Source organism: Bos javanicus, chromosome 27 (genome assembly GCF_032452875.1).
Source record: "Bos javanicus breed banteng chromosome 27, ARS-OSU_banteng_1.0, whole genome shotgun sequence".
NCBI lineage: Eukaryota > Metazoa > Chordata > Mammalia > Artiodactyla > Bovidae > Bos > Bos javanicus.
In genome coordinates, this window is record NC_083894.1 from 38,852,474 (window position 1) to 38,872,797 (window position 20,324).

Sequence of the window (20,324 nt, forward strand, 5' to 3'; positions counted from 1 at the left end):
ATAAAATAGCTCTATATAGTGATTGGATACAAACTTAAAAAAAAAAAAAAGCAGGAGCATCAATTAGGGTTAGGGAAAAACAGTCTCTACAGTGTTCTTCTCAATTATTCTTAGAACAAGATGCTCAAGACAGGAAAATCAAGGAGTCGTTTAAAACATAGTAGACACTCAACGAACAGTTGATGAAAAACACATAAATGTGCAGAATGAAGAAAATCATCAGGAAATAGTTTGAGATTTCACAAGAAGGCAACTCTGAGAAGCTGGTAATCCTCACAGAGACGCGGTCACGGGTAGCCAGGGCCGGCTTCCAGGAAGTGTGAGTGTTGGTAATCCTAGCAGAAACGCGGTCACGGGAAACCAGGGCCGGCTTCCAGGAAGTGTGAGTGGTCCTGTCGGGTCAGGAGCTTAAGTTCCAGGAAGTGTGAGTGTAAGTCCATCACCAACTGCTTCCTCAAGCTGGAAGTGGAGAACCGGGCGCCCCCGCCAGGTTCAGGGGAGGCCTCGGCCATGGCCCACGAGGTGGCCCCAGTGGCTGCAGGCCTGAGCACCTTCTGGTCCCCAAAACCAGAGGCTACATTGTCTGGTGCTGAGCATTCAGGAAGCATGCTTCCTCCATCTGCACACCATTCCTGCAAAAATGCAGAACAAAGGAAAACCCATAGTCTCTCCTCAAATCAGTGAACCCCTCAGTCAGTCTCCCGAGACCCAGCCCTTTCCTGGGCCGTGGGCTGGCTTGTGCCTTGCGCTGTGACAGTGTCCCTGACCCCTCTTCTCTGACTCCCCTCAGAAAACCCGCTACGAGATGTATGTCCGCCTCCTGAAAGAGGGGGGCCTGGAGCTCCTGAGCGGCGGCAGAGGGGGCCCCGCGGGCCTGAAGAAGTCACACTCCAGCCCCTCGCTGAACCCAGACACGTCTCCGGTCACTGCCAAGGTCAAGCGCAACGTGTCGGAGCGGAAAGACCACCGGCCTGAAACGCCGAGCATTAAGCAGAAAGTTACTTAGGATCCATCTGTGGCCAGGAAGTGCTGGTCGTGGAGCAAAACAAGAGGTTTTCAAGATCTTTCTGGTAAATCCATGAATATATTTAAAAAAAAATGTCTGTGACTAAATGGTGCATTGGTAACCTTTCCCACTGTATATTTTTGTTAGTTTCTGTACAGGTCATCTCTTTGCTCTTGATTTCTTTGCTTTGATGACTTGCTACCTGATGACTAATGCACCTTTTGTGAGGGGGGGACACGATTCAGAATGGATTGTGGGTCACTTCTCCGGTTTCTCTCGTTTGCACTCTGCTCACTTGTTTTGTGTACAAATCAGCTGTTACACTTTTTTTTTTTTTTAAACATTGAATCCATTGTGAAACACTTAACTGGACAAACCTTTGTAGTTTAGAAAATTCTAGCCAGAGTTGGTAGGAGCCTTTTCTTGTGAAACCGTGCCCAGTCACAGAGGCGGAATCGCGCTCAGAAGTTCGCTTAAGAATTCCCGTGGAGGGAGGCGCTGTTGCCCTGTGACCCTGGGCCTCTGAGCACTTGGTGTTGAGTCCCGGCCCGAAGGGGGCGGGGGGTGAGGACCTCAGGACTGGGAATGCAGGAAGCGCACTAGCTCGCTGGAAGTGTGGATTCCATTTCAGCCCAGCAAGGAGGAGGGAAGTGGAGTCTCAGAGGCTGAGGCAAGACGGCCGCAGTCCATTGTATTTTCCAAACACAGCATCTCAGTGGCGATAACGGACTCTCGGGGCTACAGCAGCTGGCGTGTGTTTGGTCCGCAGGAAATTGTTACCTCACCCCCGCAGCGTCCAGACGAGGGATCCAGAGCCATCTGCGATGGACAGCCTGCCAGCCAGGAATTAGATTCTTTTATATACATGAGCACGGCATTATCTCCTGGTTGTAAGAATTGGGGGTCTTCCTAAAAATATCAAAATGGAGCCCTTCTCTCCTTAATCAAAGCAAAATAAGAAAGGAAGACGTAGCTTTTCCCTAGAGTTCCTTGGCAATAGGATGTTGCTTCTTCATAGTTAAATCTGAAAGGAATGAAACCTGAAGGAATTATGGTTGCAGAGCTGAGGACCCTGCCTCCTGGTGGCAGCGCAGCATCCCCTGGTCTGGTCTTGCCTCCACCCCTGTGACCACCGCTTCATCCTCTGTTCTGAACTGTCCCCAGAGTAAATCCTTGATTCTAAATCGTTTCTTCGCCTCTGCTCAGAACAGTCATAAGTTTGTTCGAGGGACAGTCCCTTTGAAAATCAGGGCAATAAACAGAACAGTATGTTATTGAGGAGGAGAGAGAGATGAAAAGTGTGCCCACTCTGAGTTAGAAGTTTCTGGTTTTGAAACTTGAAAACTTGGCGACCCTTAACCCTAGAATCTCCGCAACTTTGGAACTAATAGAATCACTCTGAATATTCTTCTCTCTCCCACAGACATTTGCTCTGGTTGTGCTCAGTTTACTAGTTAAGGTACTATGACCAAAGATGCAGGGACTCTGCGTGGATAGCACAGTTCCAGGGAGTCAGAGAAAACCCACTTTTGAACCCTGCAGTTTCTAGTGGTATCTTGTCCTGATGCACCAGCGTTTACACAGGACTATTTATCAGCACTTCCGTCGGCTGCAGAAATGCCCATGTTTGCTGGTGCCCAGGAGAGAAGCCCTTCTCTAAGGTTATAGCTGCTTGCTTTGTGGCATTTTTGCCACGTCTTTGAAAAGCTCCCTCTAACCCTCTTGTCTTGTTTAGGTAAAGGCAGTAACTGAATTTGTTTCACGAAACCTAGAAACCACCAGGGTGGTTACCGACATGTCCCGTGTACCTGGTTCTTTCTCTGTAGTGCTTCCGACTGAATCCACGGTTTCTACAAGGAACTAGTCTTTCTTCCTAGAATTGGAATCATCAGCATGTGTGTTTTCTGCCTAGATCTTTATCCTAAGCAGAGGGGAGAGAGGTGCCGAGACCACGTCATCTCTTCAATAACTAAAGAAAAAGAAACATCCTTGACTGGCTTGAATGTGTGTGCTCCCAGTCTGTGTGTGTCTGTGTGTGTCTGTGTGTGTCGAGTGTCTCTGTGTGTGTCCCTTAGCGTCTGTACCGGACGTGGAATGGTACTTGCTGCGGCATTTAGGCAGCGTCGCGGCTCTGAAATCCTGGTCAGCATCGGCATTTGCTGCATGACTTGCTGATGCGTCTCCAGAGCTCCTGGACGTGCCGATGGAGAGAGAGCTGAGCGGGCGCTTTGCAAGCTGCTGTGTATGCCGTGTTCCCACAGTTGGTCCCGGGAAACAGCCTCAGAGGTCATGTTGTGGGCCAGGATCCCAGACTGCTGTCGCTAGGTCAAGAGCTAAGAGCCACCCCCCACCCACCCCTAGGCCTCTGGACTGTCTGACACAGTGCCCCTCGCAGGCCAAGAGCTTGTCCTGTGGGAGGCAGGGCCTCTCCTGAGACTGGACTCTCCGAGGCTTGCCCCTAGCCAGCCGTGACTCCTCTGTGACCACTGCTTTCCTAGGGTGTCTGGTCAGGGGACGCTGAAGACCTTCCCCTTCCTGGCTCCCCATTCACGGTACAGGGGGCCTGGCTTCCTCCTGAAGGTCCTGCCCCCAGCCTTCACCCATCCCCTTACCTGTCCCTCAGCACCAGAGCCTTGAGGTCAGCCTCCATCTAATAGGTCCTCTTTACAGAAATACACCTCATATCAGCTTTTAGTCTAGAAAACCTTGAGAGTCACCAGAGTACCTTGGTGACAGTCGTGGGGTAGAATTGCCTATTTTAGAAGCAGCTGTCTCAAGGTATACCCCCACCTTATGTGTTGGCGTTTCCAGGGAAGGACCAGGGATTCTCTTTAGCAATCAAGACTTAGTTATTAGGGTGCAGGGTCCTTATTTTACTGCCAGCCGTAGACATCATTTGAAGTATGCTTTTCTTAAAAACCATCATCTGCTGACTCTTAGTAATGCCTGATTAGACCAAGCAACACCTCTGTGCGTCTGATTAAGCTCAGTAAAACCAGCGTGTGGAGAGGTGTCTGGGGACTGCAGCCCTGTGGGCCTGTTCTGTTTATCTCAGCTAAAGAGGAGGGGTGACCGTGAAGGGTCCTCTGCTTCTCCAGCTGCAACCCTCGTTGCGAACACGAGGCGTGCTTCCTCGTTAGCAGGGAGGTGAAGGAGTTGATTCTGGGAGAGAAAATCCACCCAGCTCCCCAAGGCCAACCGAGGATCGGCCTCCGGAGGGTGTGTTTCACCCTGCGGCCAAAGCAGGACCCCCTGAGCCTGGAGAGGGGGCACCTGCCCAGCAGAGAAGGTGCCTCCTGCTGGCCCTGGCCTGCCCGCTCTAGCCACAGAGATGAGGGAGATGCTCTCACATCAGGCGGGACTGGCTTTGGCTGCGCACTGCACCTCTTCTCTGCCTTCACCCCTAACCGTAGACAGCTGGGGAAAAGTTGACCTTTGAGAAGTTTCTCCATGGTCTTACTTAGAACCCTTCCTTGGGTTTAGTTACTAGGTCACTGGAATTGGATTCTTTTTGTGTTTTGCCTTGTAGTCACCCATCAAGCTTTTTTAAGCCTGAGTTCACAGGGCGTTTCCCAGTCTTGAGGGTCCGGAGCTCCACAGTGGAGCTTCTTGGGGGCCCAGCTGGGGCTCAGCGGTCGGGGGAGCCCGCTTCCTCAGCTGCAGCAGCGGTCAGCCCCACTCCGCTCGCTTTTCAACCGACAGAGTCTTTGCAGTTGATGCATTAGTGCTGTTAAGTAGGAACCAGAGGGTCAGCGAGGACTGGCTCCGCGTCGAGCCTAGCTGATGACGAGGGTGGCCGGGCCTCAACCAGCACCCGGTTTTCTTCATGGAGCGCCTGAGTTCCTTTGACAGAAGATCAGTCCACGTTGTAAGGAGCTGGGCCTTCGCGCCTTCCCGGTTCCAAGGCTCTCTGGCTGGCTGTCTCCTGGGCCAGCAGTCCACCCCAGCAGTCACCCCCGGAGGACCTCCGAGATGAGCGGCTCACACTGTGGAATAACCCCCCGGCCGTGAGGGGGCTCTGCCCGCCTCTGCTCTCTCACCCGTGTCTCACTCTCCAAGGACTGAGGTCCAGAGCCATTGCTGTTTTCCTCCTGTGCCCAGAGCACCCACAGCCCAAGTGGGCCGCCTCTGCCTGGGACCGCGAGCGGTCAGTGCCTAGGGAGGGCATCCTCAGAGAGAGTCAGGAAAGACGCCCTTCAGGGCAGGCTGTGGGCTTGACTGCAATGGCCTGGTCATTCCACACCGCAGGTCAAGTAGTTGTATATACGGTAGGCTTCCCAGGTCTCTTTGGCTCACCCTCTGTGATTTACCTGCGCATCTGTGATGTCGCAGGCTTTTGGAGAATGTTTATATTAATAGTATGTCAGACATCAACGAGTATGCTTCCTGTCTCCTGCCGGTGTTGTAATCGTGGGTATTTGTAGTTGTGTGCACCTCTATGTGTCAGCGTGTAGACTGTACGTCAGTATACAGTGTGCGTACATCAGATTTATTTTTGTCCTTAACCAGTGTGGTATGACAAGCAAGTAAAACCTCATAGGATTGAATATAATGCAGTTTTTTGAGAGTCTATATAGTGGTACTGTTTTATTAAACTTAAATTCAAATGATATTTTGATTAATTTTTTTTAATAATAAGATTTTATGCTAGGAAACTTCATCTTTGAGCTTTGACTCACCAGAGCAAAAAGGACTCTGAACTAACTTTGTTAAACTATTTCGGTGTACTGTGTACAATGCTGGGGTGGGGGTAGCTCATTATAGTTTGAAATATACAGAAAGAAAGAAAAAAAAAAAAAAAAAAAACCACAGGCAACCTGTGCAGTCTTAGCAACTTCAGTATTAAGAGCACTTAAAGTCAAACTGACAATTTGGGGCTTATTACAAAATGTGATGCTCTAGAGCACACGTTCTTTATTGTTGTAATTAGTCCAGAAAAATAGAGCTTTCAGAAGAATCAGCTAAGTGCCCGGCATATCATTTACGTACCTGTGACTATTTTACAGCAGCTCACACCACCCTCCCAGCCCTGCGTCCTCACCCTCTTCACCTTGAAGAACATCACCAACCCCTGCAGTAGGTCAGGCTCCCCGAGACCCAGGACTGCCCTCCGGGTCTATGGCTGCACCAGCTAAGCGTCAAGTCACAGGTAAAAGAATGTCAGGACAGACTGTGGACCAGGTGAAAACTTTAATATTTTTATACTTAGGTCTCTTTTCCTGCCTCTCCCCAAAGAAGAGCCGCTGGCCTTAGTTGTCTGAGCTTACTGCTTATCTTAACGGTATATAAATAGACCACTAGAGAGTAAGACTTTATTAACCAGCATGTTGGTGTAATTTAAAGCAAAACCGAGTGTGTGTGAGTGAGTGGTTGAGTGCAGTGCGTCTGTCTACACACGCCTGCCTGTCTGTCGTCCCGCGGGTCCGATTCAGAGCGTGGGAGCCGTGGGCTAAAGGGCTCAGCCTCGGCCCCTGACTGCGGTGGTGGTGGTTGCACTTGAGTCGTTTTCTTAATTACCTGTAGTCTCAAACTATTGTTGCAGTTGTATCCCATTTCCTCATCTGTCCTTGACATGCAGGGCACTGGCCCTGCTTCCCTGCGGGGTCTCTTTTCCACTAGCGTGTTTCCTCCTGAGAACCACAGTGATTTGCAGAAGCATCCCTTTAATTCAGAAACCACATACAAAAAGGAGTAACAAACTTTAAAATTTTAATGTGGGGTCTTAGTCATTTGGACCGTTGGGACTTTTAATGTAAAGTCAAGTAACCCTTTGGCCTGGATAATAATATCTCCTGCGTGGAGAGTATGTATGCACATTGACTCTAACGCCCTTAGGATACTTCTGAGTTGTAGGGACAAGAGTTAAAGGGGAAGGTGTGAGTCGCCGGCCTCTGCCCTGAGGGCTCTGGTACATGGGGCCTCTGGCATGTGTACACACGCTTGCACACGTGTACACAGTGAGTGCCCCGAGTCACGTAAACTCGAGACGCAGAGCGCTGGAGCGCTGCTTCGGGTATGGACCAAGGTGGCCGCGGCCTGCAGGCCCCCGGGGCAGGCAGGACCTGGAGAGACGCTGCGCGGGGAGGGGCTGGCTGGCAGGTGGGGGCCCTCCGCTCCCCAGCGTCCTGGGGGCGGGGCAGCTTCTCGGTTGCAGGTTCCTTTGTGAGGGGGTCACGGGGAGGAACACAGCCCTCCGCGGCCAGAGCTGGGCGGAGCCTGGCTGTGACGGGTTTCCCTTTGCAGGCTGGAGGCTCAGCTTTCACCAACAGTGTTATAAAAGAAAAAGCACCTTAGTGTCAATTCTTGGGAAATGTTGGTTACTAGGGAGAATTCTGGAGGTGCCCTCCGGGAGCCCCAGGCACAAGCTCGGTTCAGGTCCCACTGGGGCCTGGACTCCTGCTCGGACCCCGCGGAGGCTGGCAGGTGACTCTCCACAAAGTGGGGCTCCTCGGAGCCCAGGGCTGGTCCACGGGCACCTTCCGGGGCTGCAGGGACCCAGCTGTCCACCCGGCCGACCCTGCCGAGGGTGCCCGCGTCCCCGCGGTGACACGTGACCGAAACCAAGACCACGTCCTTTGTCTTGGCGAGAAACAAGGTGGCCCTCTGGCCTGTAACCAGGGACAGATGATATCTTTTCCTTTGCACCCGCGTTTCTGGAAGCGGATAAGGTTTCATTTCCGTGGAGGGCTCAGGGGAGGCAGCCCTCTTGGGCGAGGTCCCACCGGGGCCCTGTCAGAGCTGCTGGGCAAAGGCCCCGGCACGGTCCTCCGGCGTTCTCTTCTCCTGGGGTTCTCAGAGGCTGTTTCCAGAGCGGAACTGACACAAACGGAGAGCTGGTACCGCAGCCCCGCTTCCCGTAGGACAGGCGGAAGGGCAGTGGTGTGCAGCCTTTACCACATAAAACGAGCCTTGAACTTGGCCGGCCTATCAACCGGGTTACGTTTACCGGGGCTCAGATCCTCCCTTCACCGTCAGGGTTTCCTCCCCAGTCCCTTCTGCTTCGTCGCGGTCCTGGTGCCACAGGTCCCTGCACATTGTGAAAAGTAGTGATCAAATGGCAGCCTGCTCCTTTTCAGTGGCCAGACCGTCACACTGGCAGCCTTGGGCGAGCTCGTGGTCCTGACCCCTGTAGGAAACCTGTTCCTGGTTGCCCACCAGACTCGAGAAACGCCATCTCCCCGAGGAGCGCGGCGGTTGTGGTGGTCACCTTTTGAGGGGAACAGTGATTTCTGTGGATATTGTTAAAGTGTTGGAAGAATATTTTGAAAATTAAGTTTACATTTTACAATTGCTTTATTTTTTATTAAAATAGTTGTATATAAATATTGCCCTATTTCACTGTTGTTGAGGTAAAGCTAAACCATGCAGTCACCTGATGTGTATAGAAGCTGTGATGTATGGAGTACATTTCTCTCCTGTGTAAATGTTCATGAATATGACTGTTCCTGTGTTTTTATAAGTTGGAGATAATTTGTTGTTTTACAACAACAGAATTTATTGCATTTAAATGGTTTTTATGTAATAGAAATCATGCAAAATAGTGAAGGATTTAAAATATGTATATGATATATGTAAATGTACAAACTTTAGAAAGAAATAAATCCAACCGATTTCAGTCATTTTGGAGGAATGTTATTTGCTTGTTTAGTAAGCGGCTAGAATCATAACTCTAAGAACTAACACAACACACCCCGTGACATGAAAAGCCAGCCACAACGCCACAGCCAGAGCTTTGGCCTGGGCAGCTGGCTGGAGGGGTGAGACGCTCAGACTGTTCACCCTGCCACACCCCCGCTGGGCTCTGTGAAAGTGTGCTGAGAAGCCTTCATCAGGGGCTCTGGGGACGGAAGGATGAAGCTGTTTGAAGTAATTGCAAGAATGCGCATGCTCCTGCTCACTCTAGCACTTCTCATCAAGGCCGAGGGGCCAGGAGGTGACTGCCGCCCTCCCAGGCAAGAGGCTCAGATGTGCATGCGGGCCCTGGGAACCTAACTCAATGCCCAACATAACATCTGTTGACTTGGAAAACAAGAAAAATAAAATTCCACCCCAATCACTTAACTGCTGAATATTAGAGATCTAGAAGGACTGAATCTCACAGGGGCGGGTGGCTAGGGGCGGGGGAGGGCCTTGGCTGCCACCAAAATTCCTCCAAATGTGGATCCTCCTGTACGAATACTGAGTCATATCGTACACATGAAAGTAACGCATGAACTAAATAGACATTTCTCCAAAGAAGACATACAGATGGCTAACAAACACATGAAAAGATGCTCAACATCACTCATTATCAGAGAAATGCAAATCAAAACCACTATGAGGTACCATTTCACACCAGTCAGAATGGCTGCGATCCAAAAGTCTACAAATAATAAATGCTGGAGAGGGTGTGGAGAAAAGGGAACCCTCTTACACTGTTGGTGGGAATGCAACCTAGTACAGCCACTATGGAGAACAGTGTGGAGATTCCTTAAAAAACTGGAAATAGAACTGCCTTATGATCCAGCAATCCCACTGCTAGGCATACACACTGAGGAAACCAGAAGGGAAAGAGACACGTGTACCCCAATGTTCATCGCAGCACTGTTTATAATAGCCAGGACACGGAAGCAACTTAGATGCCCATCAGCAGATGAATGGATAAGAAAGCTGTGGTACATATACACAATGGAGTATTACTCAGCCATTAAAAAGAATACATTTGAATCAGTTCTAATGAGGTGGATGAAACTGGAGCCTATTATACAGAGTGAAGTAAGCCAGAAGGAAAAACATAAATACAGTATACTAACGCATATATATGGAATTTAGAAAGATGGTAACGATAACCCTGTATACGAGACAGCAAAAGAGACACTGATGTATAGAACAGTCTTATGGACTCTGTGGGAGAGGGAGAGGGTGGGAAGATTTGGGAGAATGGCATTGAAACATGTAAAATATCATGTAGGAAACGAGTTGCCAGTCCAGGTTTGATGCACGATGCTGGATGCTTGGGGCTGGTGCACTGGACGGCCCAGAGGGATGGTATGGGGAGGGAGGAGGGAGGAGGGTTCGGGATGGGGAACACATGTATACCTGTGGCGGATTCATTTTGATATTTGGCAAAACTAATACAATTATGTAAAGTTTAAAAATAAAATAAAATTAGAAAAAAAAAAAAGAAATACACTTCTAATATTATGAAAATGCTTATACAGAAAGCTATGTTGTGAAAATAACTACAAAATATTGGGAACTTGGAAAACATTCCAGATTTTGTGTGAGAGGTTTTATGTCTACCTATCTTCATTGCAAAAACAATAAACCAGATACTAATGAAATTAGTAATTAAAAAAAAAAAGAAAGTAACGCATTTATGTTGATGAGATCTTGATTTTAAAAATTCAAAAACAAGGCAAGAGCCCTCATTGCCCAGTTGGATGTCTTCTGGACGTGGGGGTTTTGTGTATCTTGTCATATTCTGGTTATTGCACAATTAATATTAGAACCAAAGGAACTAAAGATCATTTCTGAAAGATGAACGTATATGAGAGGAAACTAAAACGCAGGGCCAATTAAGATATTTTAATGAAAACAGCAACAACTCTAAAACCATCTCTGGACTAAGTCTCTTCTGCACTGTGGGCGTGTCCAGAGAGACTGCTGAGTCAGGCTTTATTGAGCACCTGTGAGCAGCAGCAAGTCTGGGAGGCAGGCCCAGACCCGTCTCCTGCTGGAGCCCGGCTGAGCTCCGGGTGCCCTGCGCAGCCAGCTTGCCTTTAATTCCGGCCTCGGCTTCAGAGTGATAAGGAAGCAGCAGTGCTTGGATGCCGACAGGGTTTGCCAAGAACAAACCTCTTCAGACACACTGATTTCGGATTTTGTATTAATAAGACTAGGCAGATTAGAAGACTACAGTAGGCAGAATATCTGAGCCCTAATAAAGAATTTAACAGGGTCTTTAATGAAATATGTCTGGGCAAAATGGAGAAGTCCTTAGTACAGCTGGTGGGGTGTCACCACTTGAATGGTGCTAATTAAAGGCACAGTAGCACCTAGACGATCCTGCTGCAAAGCTTGCCTTTTGGCCCCATCTGTTCAGCATTTTAATGAATAACTTGACTAAAGCTACAAAAGGCAAGTTTATTAAAAATGTGTGTGTCCTAAGGCTGAGAAAGAATGATTATACTAAATGACAGAATTTTAAAAACCTAAACAAGCAGAAAAATGGGGCAGATGAACTATGTAAGATTGTAAGATCTTACACTGCAGTTATTAAAAAAAAAAGGTGCAAGGTCAAGATAGACCCTGGTGCTGCCTCGTGTAGCAAACACCGGGGAAAGAAAGCCTGTGGCCCCCGTCCCAGCAAACTGGGTGCCAGAGCTTGGGCCTGGGGGTCTTGGGGTCCCGTCTCCCCAGCAGCCTGTGTGGAGACAGCGTGGTTCCTAAGACGCTGCCCTAACCTGGAGGCAGCCCGGCAGAAACTGCCCTGAGACTTGGGAGCTGACAGAAAAAACGGTGTAAATGCAGCAGGTGGGAGGGCAGAAACATGAGCGGTGAAGCGAGAGGAGCCAGGGGCGCCGATGAGCAGGGGGCGGCCGCCCCGCAGACCAGGCCGCTGGTTTAGAGCCTTTCAATGAGTCGCACCTAGGAGAGAACGGGAACCAGGCTGTAGCAACCCAAGGAGAGTGGTGTCCAGGGTGGTGAGTGAGCCTCCAGGTGGAGACACAACAGCGCACCCAGAGCTTTCCAGGCAAAGCTGCCTCGATGGACTGGTCCTCCGCCCTCAGGTGAGTGGGGAGGTGGGCTGGGGGTCGCTGGGGGCACTGGGGCCCGAGAGAACTGCCCGCAGAGGCCGGCCTGTAGCGACCACAGAGGTGACACCGTTGTTCCGGATCCCGGCGCTCAGACGCCCGGCGCCCGCCCTCCTTCCGACCCCCCGGGCGGGGGCCCAGCTCCGCCACCGCGAGCCCCCAGGCGCCCCGATGGTGCCGCGCAGCCGGCTTGAGAACCGCCCCGCCGGCCCGGCCGCGCGGACGAGCCCGGCCTCCGACCCTCCAGGCCCAGGGGTCCCCGGGCTCCGCGCGCGCTGGGGCCTGCGAGCCCGGAGGCCGCCCCGGAGCTCAGCGCCCGGCCGGCCCGGAGGCCAGGCCCAGGACGCCGCCGCGGTCTCCCGCCAGGCCGCACAGGCCCCTCTCCCCCCGGGCCCGGCGGGTGGTGCTCGGTGGAGCGCAGCCTGGTCCACGCACCCCGCTCCAGTGCCCCCCGAGAAGGGAGGCCGCCGGGCTGCCCCCCGCGAAGGGAAAGGTGTGCCGGCGGCCAGGGGGGTGGGCCCTCGGAGGTGGACGAAGGCCCTTCTCAGCGCTGGGGGCCTCAGACCTGAGCCGGGCCTCCCTGTCCCTCCGTCAGGCCCCTTTCCCACTCGCCCCGTGAGGACCACGGGCCCCTCCTGCATCGACTAGAGTTACCTGCACCCCAGCCAGGACGGGGTTCTGCCACGCCAGCAGCATCCTTGGGAGGCGTGTGGCCTGGAAGAGGGCTTCGTCGGGGGACCCTTCATCTCCCCGGGGTGCGATAGATTAGAGAATGCCCAATTATATCCGACTTGCAGATAAATAACAATAGGGGTGTAAGCAAGTCCCATGAGGTATTTGGGACATACTTAAGCTGTAAAATGTTTTGATTGTTTACCAGAAGTTGAAATTGGAAAAGACCCTGATGCTGGGAAGGACTGAGGGCAGACGGAGAAGGGGGCAGGGGCAGAGGATGAGATGGTCTGGTAGCATCAGTGACTCGGTGGACATGAATCTGAGCAAACTCCAGGAGACAGTGGAGGACAGAGGAGCCTGGAGTGCTGCAGTCCACGAGCTCACAGAGTCGGACGCCGCTGAGCTACTGAGCAACAGCAAACACACCCGAGCATCCTGTTTTGTATCTGACAGCCCTATCCAGGGAGTCCCTCGGGGTAGCATTTCCTCATGGAATTTACCCTTCCTTGGCCCAAAGCAGGATCTTGCCAATATCTTTGAGTTAATCAGACTTGTGGAAACTCATCCACGCTGACCAAGCTCGTGAAGGTCAGAAGCGTAAAGCCGAGTGCTTAGCACTGCGTGAATGAAGATGAATCCCATGGCCGGAAATGTCGCTGGAGTAGAGACAGGGCTTCCTCACTCTCGGATTATAACCTTCATTGCACTTTGCTCCTCTGGGGCAGCAAGCTGTACCTTGCTCAGCTGCCTGCCAGGTGCTGGCCATGAACCTGGATCTCGAGCAGCTGTTTAATGAGTAACTACATGTCAGATGGACTCAGAGAGAGGCAGTGAGTGCCATTAGGTGTTCTCAGCCATGGGCTCCGGCCCAGATCATTTTCAGCACTTCTCCCCGCTGAGGGGTCATCTTGCCAGCAGAACCACAGGGTCTAAGGTGGACGCTACCCTGGGCAGTGCTCACTGTACATGGCCTCACAAGGCCCCTGCTCTTAAACAGATATGAACAGGGATTCTGAGATCCAGAGGAGCTTTAACTCCCTATGTTGTTGTTGTTTAGTCATTAAGTCATGTCTGACTTTTGCAACCCATGGACTATACAGCCCACCAGGCTCCTCTGTCCATGGGATTCTCCAGGCAAAAATACTGGAGTGGAAAAATCCTTCTCCAGGGGATTTTTCTGACCCAGGGATCGAATCCACATCTCCTGCACTGCAGGCAGGTTCTTTAGCACTGAGCCTCCTGGGAAGTCCCTTGAATACCCTACTCTGCCCCTCACTGGTTGTGTGACCTTGAGAGACTGGCCCAGGAACAGTCACACTTTAGCATATATCTCGGTTCCTCCACTGGGTGCTGATTTTGACTTGTGATTCTTAGGAGAATTTTAGCGAGGGCCGCTTAGACAGCCTCCAGCCTGCATGTAGAGGCCAGCAAGTGTCATCTAGCATGCCTGCGTTATGTCTCCATCCTTTAGAACAGTGGCTGCTGATGTGGTGGCCACTAATCACACGTGACCGTTTAAACTCAAATTAAATGCAATGAGAAGTCCTGTTTCTTAGCTGCACGACACATGTCTCAACATTTCCGTCATCTGTTGGACAGCACTGCTCTAGACTCATATTAAGTTGAGATTTTTCCACACATTCACACAGCACATGTTAGCGGATCAATGAAAACTCATCTACAGGTCAAGTCTCCAGCACACCAACCACCCAGAAATGATTCACTTACCCAATAAATATGTTTTCTTCTGACAGTAATAGCACTTCTCTGGTGGCTCAGCTGGTAAAGAATCCTCCTGCAATGCAGGAGACCCTGGTTTGATTCCTGGGTCAGGAAGATCCACTGGAGAAAGGATAGGCTACCCACTCCAGTATTCTTGGGCTTCCTTTGTGGCTTAGCTGGTAGAGAATCTTTCTGCACTGTGGGAGACCTGGGTTTGATCCCTGGCTTGGGAGGATCCCCTGGAGAAGGGAAAGGCTACCCACTCCAGTATCCTGGCCTGGAGAATTTCATGGACTGTATAGTCCATGGGGTCACAAAGAGTCGGACACGACTGAGTGACTTTCACTTTCACTACCAATAATACCCGCAAACAATATAGCCAGGGATTACTTCAACCTGTATATGTAAGACAGTACTGCTGAATAGCTTCAGAGAAAAATTCCAATAAAAATACTAAAAAGTATGACAGGGAGCTAACTGAAAGTTAAGAATTAATGAAAAGAGTGTATCAGATCAGATCAGTCGCTCAGTCATGTCCGACTCTTTTCAACCCCATGAATCGCAGCACGCCAGGCCTCCCTGTCCATCACCAACTCCCGGAGTTCACTCAGACTCACGTCCATCAAGTCAGTGATGCCATCCAGCCATCTCATCCTCTGTCGTCCCCTTCTCCTCTTGCCCCCAATCCCTCCCAGCATCAGAGTCTTTTCCAATGAGTCAACTCTTTGCATGAGGTAGCCAAAGTACTGGAGTTTTAGCTTTAGCATCATTCCTTCCAAAGAAATCCCAGGGCTGATCTCCTTCAGAATGGACTGGTTGGATGTCCTTGCAGTCCAAGGGACTCTCAAGAGTCTTCTCCAACACCACAGTTCAAAAGCATCAATTCTTCGGCGCTCAGCCTTCTTCACAGTCTAACTCTCACATCCATACATGACCACAGGAAAAACCATAGCCTTGACTAGATGGACCTTTGTTGGCAAAGTAATGTCTCTGCTTTTGAATATGCTATCTAGGTTGGTCATAACTTTCCTTCCAAGGAGTAAGCGTCTTTTAATTTCATGGCTGAAGTCACCATCTGTAGTGATTTTGGAGCCCAGAAAAATAGTGTATGGTTCAACCCAAAGAGCAAGACTGTGCTGAATTTTTGTTTTGGCTTCTTCCTTTGAAATCAGGATCTTAATTCCTCTCCCTGCTCCCCTAGAGCTGTTAAAAGCAAGGTGATAGGATGGCAGCCTGGGTCTCCTTCCTGCTTGTCCCCTGGGAGACCTGGAAGCAATCTGCCCCCTGCATCCCTGTTTTAGAGTTTACCCCATGGAGAGGTTGGCTGCTGGGCAATCTGTAGCTGGCCGATGACAACCTGTAGATGACCCCAAGATTTCCAAACAGGTTCTACCCCCATAATAAGGGATATGCCCATGGACAGGAGGCTTCCCCAGTGGCTCAGTGGTAAAGAATCCACCTGCAATGCAAGAGACGTGGTAGACTCTGGTTCCATCCCTGGGTTGGGAAGATCCCCTAGAGGAGGAAATGGCAATCTACTCCAGTATTCTTGCCTGGTGGGCTACAGTCCATGCAGTCACAAAGAGTCGGACACCTCTGAGCAACTGACCACACACACACACACACATGCTCAGGGGTAGGTGAAAGCACAGATCTGGGAATTTTGGTTCTCCTTGAAAGCACAGCCTGGCATGCTGCAGTCCATGGAGTCGCAAAGAGTTGGACACAACTGAGTGACTGAACTGAACTGAACTGAAAGCATCCACAGCCCACCTTCCAGGCAGCGTATTCTCTTCAAAGCCCTACTCAATTCTAGAACTAGACAGTTGTATCTGCCTGGATGCCCATTTACCTAAGAGGTGCTTTCAGTCTCGACTTTTGAGGCTCAGTAAGCTGGTTGGATAAAATAATGGTGCAAGTAACAATGGTGAAAACTAGTGTTTGCTGGAGCAATCTGTGCCAAACATTCAGATGCATTATTTCATTTAACCCTGAGAAGTGACTTGCCCCAGGTCGCACTTAAGGGATGGAGCCAGATTGTGAACCCAAGGTCCATGCCCAGAGCCACAAGGCTAATTATTGTATCAGTCAGGGTTCAATCAGGAGAGAAAGCACATAGTAATTCCATCAGGGAGAATGTAGATTAAAAATGACTCACTGTAACAGAAGGTTGGAATAACATGGAAAAGGTAACGAAAGCACAAAAGAAAATAGAAGTAGCAGAGGGAATGTGCAGCCACTACCCTAAGGCTGAGGAAGGGGAGTTCTTCTCTCCCCCAGGGTTTAAATTCAGGCCTTAGGGAGATACAGTGGTCTGCTCTGTGCCCGTGGAAACTCCTGGACTTGCGTCTCTAGAATGTGCTGGACAGCTGTCCTTTGGGCGAGCCAAGCAGAGTGTCTCATGGGGCAAACGGCCCAAGGGGATTCTTGAAGAAGCTGCTGCCCACTGCGTGCTGTGACCACCGTGGGCTGTAGGAGCCGACACTGACGAGCCACCCGTCCTGCCCCGATGCAGCCACCCCGGAGCCAGGCATCCGCGGAACGGGGAGCTGGCGGGGATTCAGGCCCTACGAGGCGGGCGCTGGGCCAGCACGTGGCCCGGCCTGAGGAAGGAGCTCGTGGATCCAGGAAGGGTTCTCGCTCATCTTCCTCCGGCTCCTCCACGGACGAAGCTTCGCGCCACCTGGCAAGGAAAGCTGCTTCACAGAGCGGGCGGTGAAGGTGCACTCCGAGCTGGAGGCCATGCGCGATGCCTCCCGCACTGCTGGGTCAGACGCCGTCTCCCCCCAGAGCGAGGAGTGACACGGCGTGGGGGTCAATGGCTTGAGCTCGGAGCCCGAGAGACCCCAGCGAATGCCGCCGCTGCTGTTCTCTGCACCCACTCTGTGACTCTGGACAGAGCGCTTTCCTATTGCTTCAGATTCTTTTTTTCTCCCGACATTTTTTTTTGCTATGAAAACTTATATCTTTGAAAAATTTGAAAAATAAATACAGTGAACCCCTATCATTTCTTCTCCAGTTTTTATGCTTCTAATCGTTTTCTCTTGCCTTATTTCATTGGTTAATATCTACGGTTGCCAAGACTGAGCAAAGAAAAATATAGGATGCATAATTAAATTTCAGGTAGCAGATAGTTGCTCAGTGTGAGCAGGTCCCATGCAACGTTTGGAGAATTCTAATCGGAGTGGGTATCTGGTATTTTATCTGGCAGCTCTCCTTCCTAGAACACAGTAACGCTGTCCGTGGGCACCTTCAACTTTCCCCTCACAAACGTTCCCACAATAACTCAGACTTCGACTTCAGTACCAAGGTGTGTGTTTTCTATCATGTTAAAGTTTCTGCAGTTCCTATTTAATTAAGTCTTCTTATCAGCAAGAAATTTTGTTGTAAAGCCTTTTGTGTAACCATGGAGATAATCATAGAATTTTCCTCCTTAACTTTATTTACATGTTGTATTATGCAGACAGATTTCCTAATTTGTAATCATTTTGTATTTCTAGGACAAACCTAGATAACTTGGTCACAATTCATTCTTTTTAAATAAGTTGTTAGTTTCTATCTGCTAATTAAAAAAATAATTTGATCAATGTTTATAAGTGAAATTGGTTTGACTTTCTGTGTTTATTCATTAGTGTTATGCTTGGTTCACAAAAATAATTTGAAAATTCCTTTTTCAAATATTTTAGAATATTAGAATTATCTGGACTTTGAAAAATTCCTGATAGAACTATTTGGTTCAATACTTCTTGTAGAATAGGTCTTTAACAAATTCCTCTATTTCTTTTAAGGACACTGGTTACATACAGTGTTGGGGTCAATGTCAATAAATCATATATTCCTAGGAAATTATATATTCTGTCTGCACTGAAAATTTTATTTGCATAAAATTATACAAATTAAGTTCTTACAGTTTTCATTTACTGTCTTTAATGGCTTTTTCCCCTTTAACACTTCTTATTTTATTTGCGCATTTTCCCAGGTCTCCCTTGATTAGGTTAGATACTGGTTTTTATATTTCATTGCTCTTTTCAAAGAATTTGTGACTTGATGTATGTTTTTATGTTTATTTCTTCTTTAATTTTTTATTACCATCTTTCTTTTGTTTTCTTTAGTGAATTTTTCATTTTCTACTGCTTGAGCTAGAAATCTAATTACTTTTATTCACAAGTATTTACCTTTATTAAGTATTTAATGTTATTACTTTTTCCTCCTGTCACTATTTTAAGTGTGAAATACAGTGATATATAGCATTTCCATTATCATAATTTAAAAGACATTTTGCAGTTATGACTTCCATATCTGCTCTAACCAAAGACTTATTTACCATCAGTATTTTTAATGATTGAAGGGCCTGTTGAGTGACTGAAATGCTTGGTGTTGGTGTCCTGCTTCTGCCTATTGAACCCCTGTGACCATGTGAGCAGTCTCCACGGTGGTTCCATGTGCTCCTGAGAAGAAGGGATTTTTCTCTATTTTAGGGTATACATTTTTAAAAATATTTTAATTTGAATACTGTTGATTTGCAAATTTAAGTTAGTTTCAGGTGTCCAGCAATGCAATTCAGTTTTGTATGTATTTTTTCAGATTCTTTTCCATTATAGGTTATTACAAGATATTGAATATAGCTGTCTGTGCTATTCAGTAGGTCCCTGTTGCTTATCTAGTTCATATATAGCAGTTAGAATCTGCTAATCCTATTCTTAAATTTATTCCTCACCCTCCCTCCCCCTTTGTTAGCCACAAATAACTCCACACCTGTGAGTCTGTTTCTGCTTCATAGACATGTTCATTTGTGTTGAATTTTAGATCACACATAAGAGTGATATCATACGGTGTTTGTGTTTCTTTGTCGGACTGACTTCACTTAGTATAATGATCTCTAGGTCCATCCACGTTGCATTCTTTTTTATGGCCAAGTAATATTCCATTCTGTATAGGTATCACACCTTCTTTATCCATTCCTGCAACAATGTACACTTAGGTTGCTTCCATGTCTTGACTATTGTAAATAGTGCTGCCATGAACATATGCTATTTTTAGTTTTTTATTAGGGTGTAAATTTTGATATATAGCTATGCCTTCTACCTGATTGATTGTGGCTTGTTTTGTTTTAGTTCTTCTGAATTTTTAAATGTCTTCCACTCATGATCTGTCTTGGACTATGAGCAGCATATTAAAATCACCGATCAGTGTAGCTTCTGCTTTGTGAAGGTAGTGCTGTTTTATTGATATAGTTACTGATAACCATGTCACCTGTGCATATCGTAGCATTGGGTTTGTTTTGTAAGCCACATGGAGACCCTTTTCCTTTTAACAGATGAGCCCACTCCATTTATATTGGATGTGACTAATATAGTTATATAGTTGATGTGACTAATATATCTTTGGTGTCAAATCTGTCGTATTATTTTAGGTTCTATTTTTTGTGTGTATGACATTATGTATTTATTGTTTTGATGCGATCTGTTTCTTTGATCATTTTAGCATTTACTTTACAGGTGCTTTTAAAAATCGAGCTAAAACTCACATAATACAAGCTCAGCCACTGGAAAGTGATGGTTGGGTGGCATTCAGTGCCTCCACCATCTCTGCCCAGTCCCAGGAGCTTCCTCCCCAAAGGAAGCCCTGAGCTCAACCAAGCGCTGAGTCCCCACCCTGCTCTCTCTCATGTCCCTGGCAACCTCCAACCCAATTTCTGTCTGGACTTTAAGTTGCTTCTGTAAGTGCCTGGTAAAATTCCTATCAGCAGAAAAGCTGCCATTGTAATGGCTTTAGGTGTACGGTTCAGTGGCATTCGTTGTGAACAGCATTGTGCAGCCCTCCCCACTATTTCTGAAGTTTTCTGAAGCCCCAGACGAACTCTGTGCCCTTGAGGCATGGCTCCACTTTCCCCTCTGCCCCAGCGCCCACTGACCTCTGCTCTGCCTCCGTCTCCGTGAGCGTGCCCATCTGAGCGTTTGTGTGCGTGAGTCACAGTGTCCGTGCTCTGTGTCTGATTTATCTCAGCATGACGACTTCAGGCTTCAGCCTGCTGTCTGTGTCAGAACTCCATTCCTTTTTATGGCTGAAGACTGTTCCATTGCGTACATTCACCGTGTTTTGTTTATCATTCATTTCTTGATGGA

General features: G+C 48.7%; 1 protein-coding gene across 9 annotated transcripts in view; it reads left to right on the plus strand.

Moving 5' to 3' along the window:
* The window catches only part of PSD3 (pleckstrin and Sec7 domain containing 3), a 492,806-nt gene extending 484,181 nt beyond the window's left edge, over positions 1-8,625 (plus strand). For all 9 annotated transcript variants that reach the window (XM_061404651.1, XM_061404650.1, XM_061404652.1 and 6 more), the window contains one exon: positions 791-8,625. In XM_061404651.1, coding sequence (XP_061260635.1) covers positions 791-1,006 — 216 coding nt within the window. In that variant the 3' untranslated portion in view covers positions 1,007-8,625. The remainder of the gene's footprint in view (positions 1-790) is intronic.
* The last annotated feature ends 11,699 nt before the right edge of the window (positions 8,626-20,324 follow it).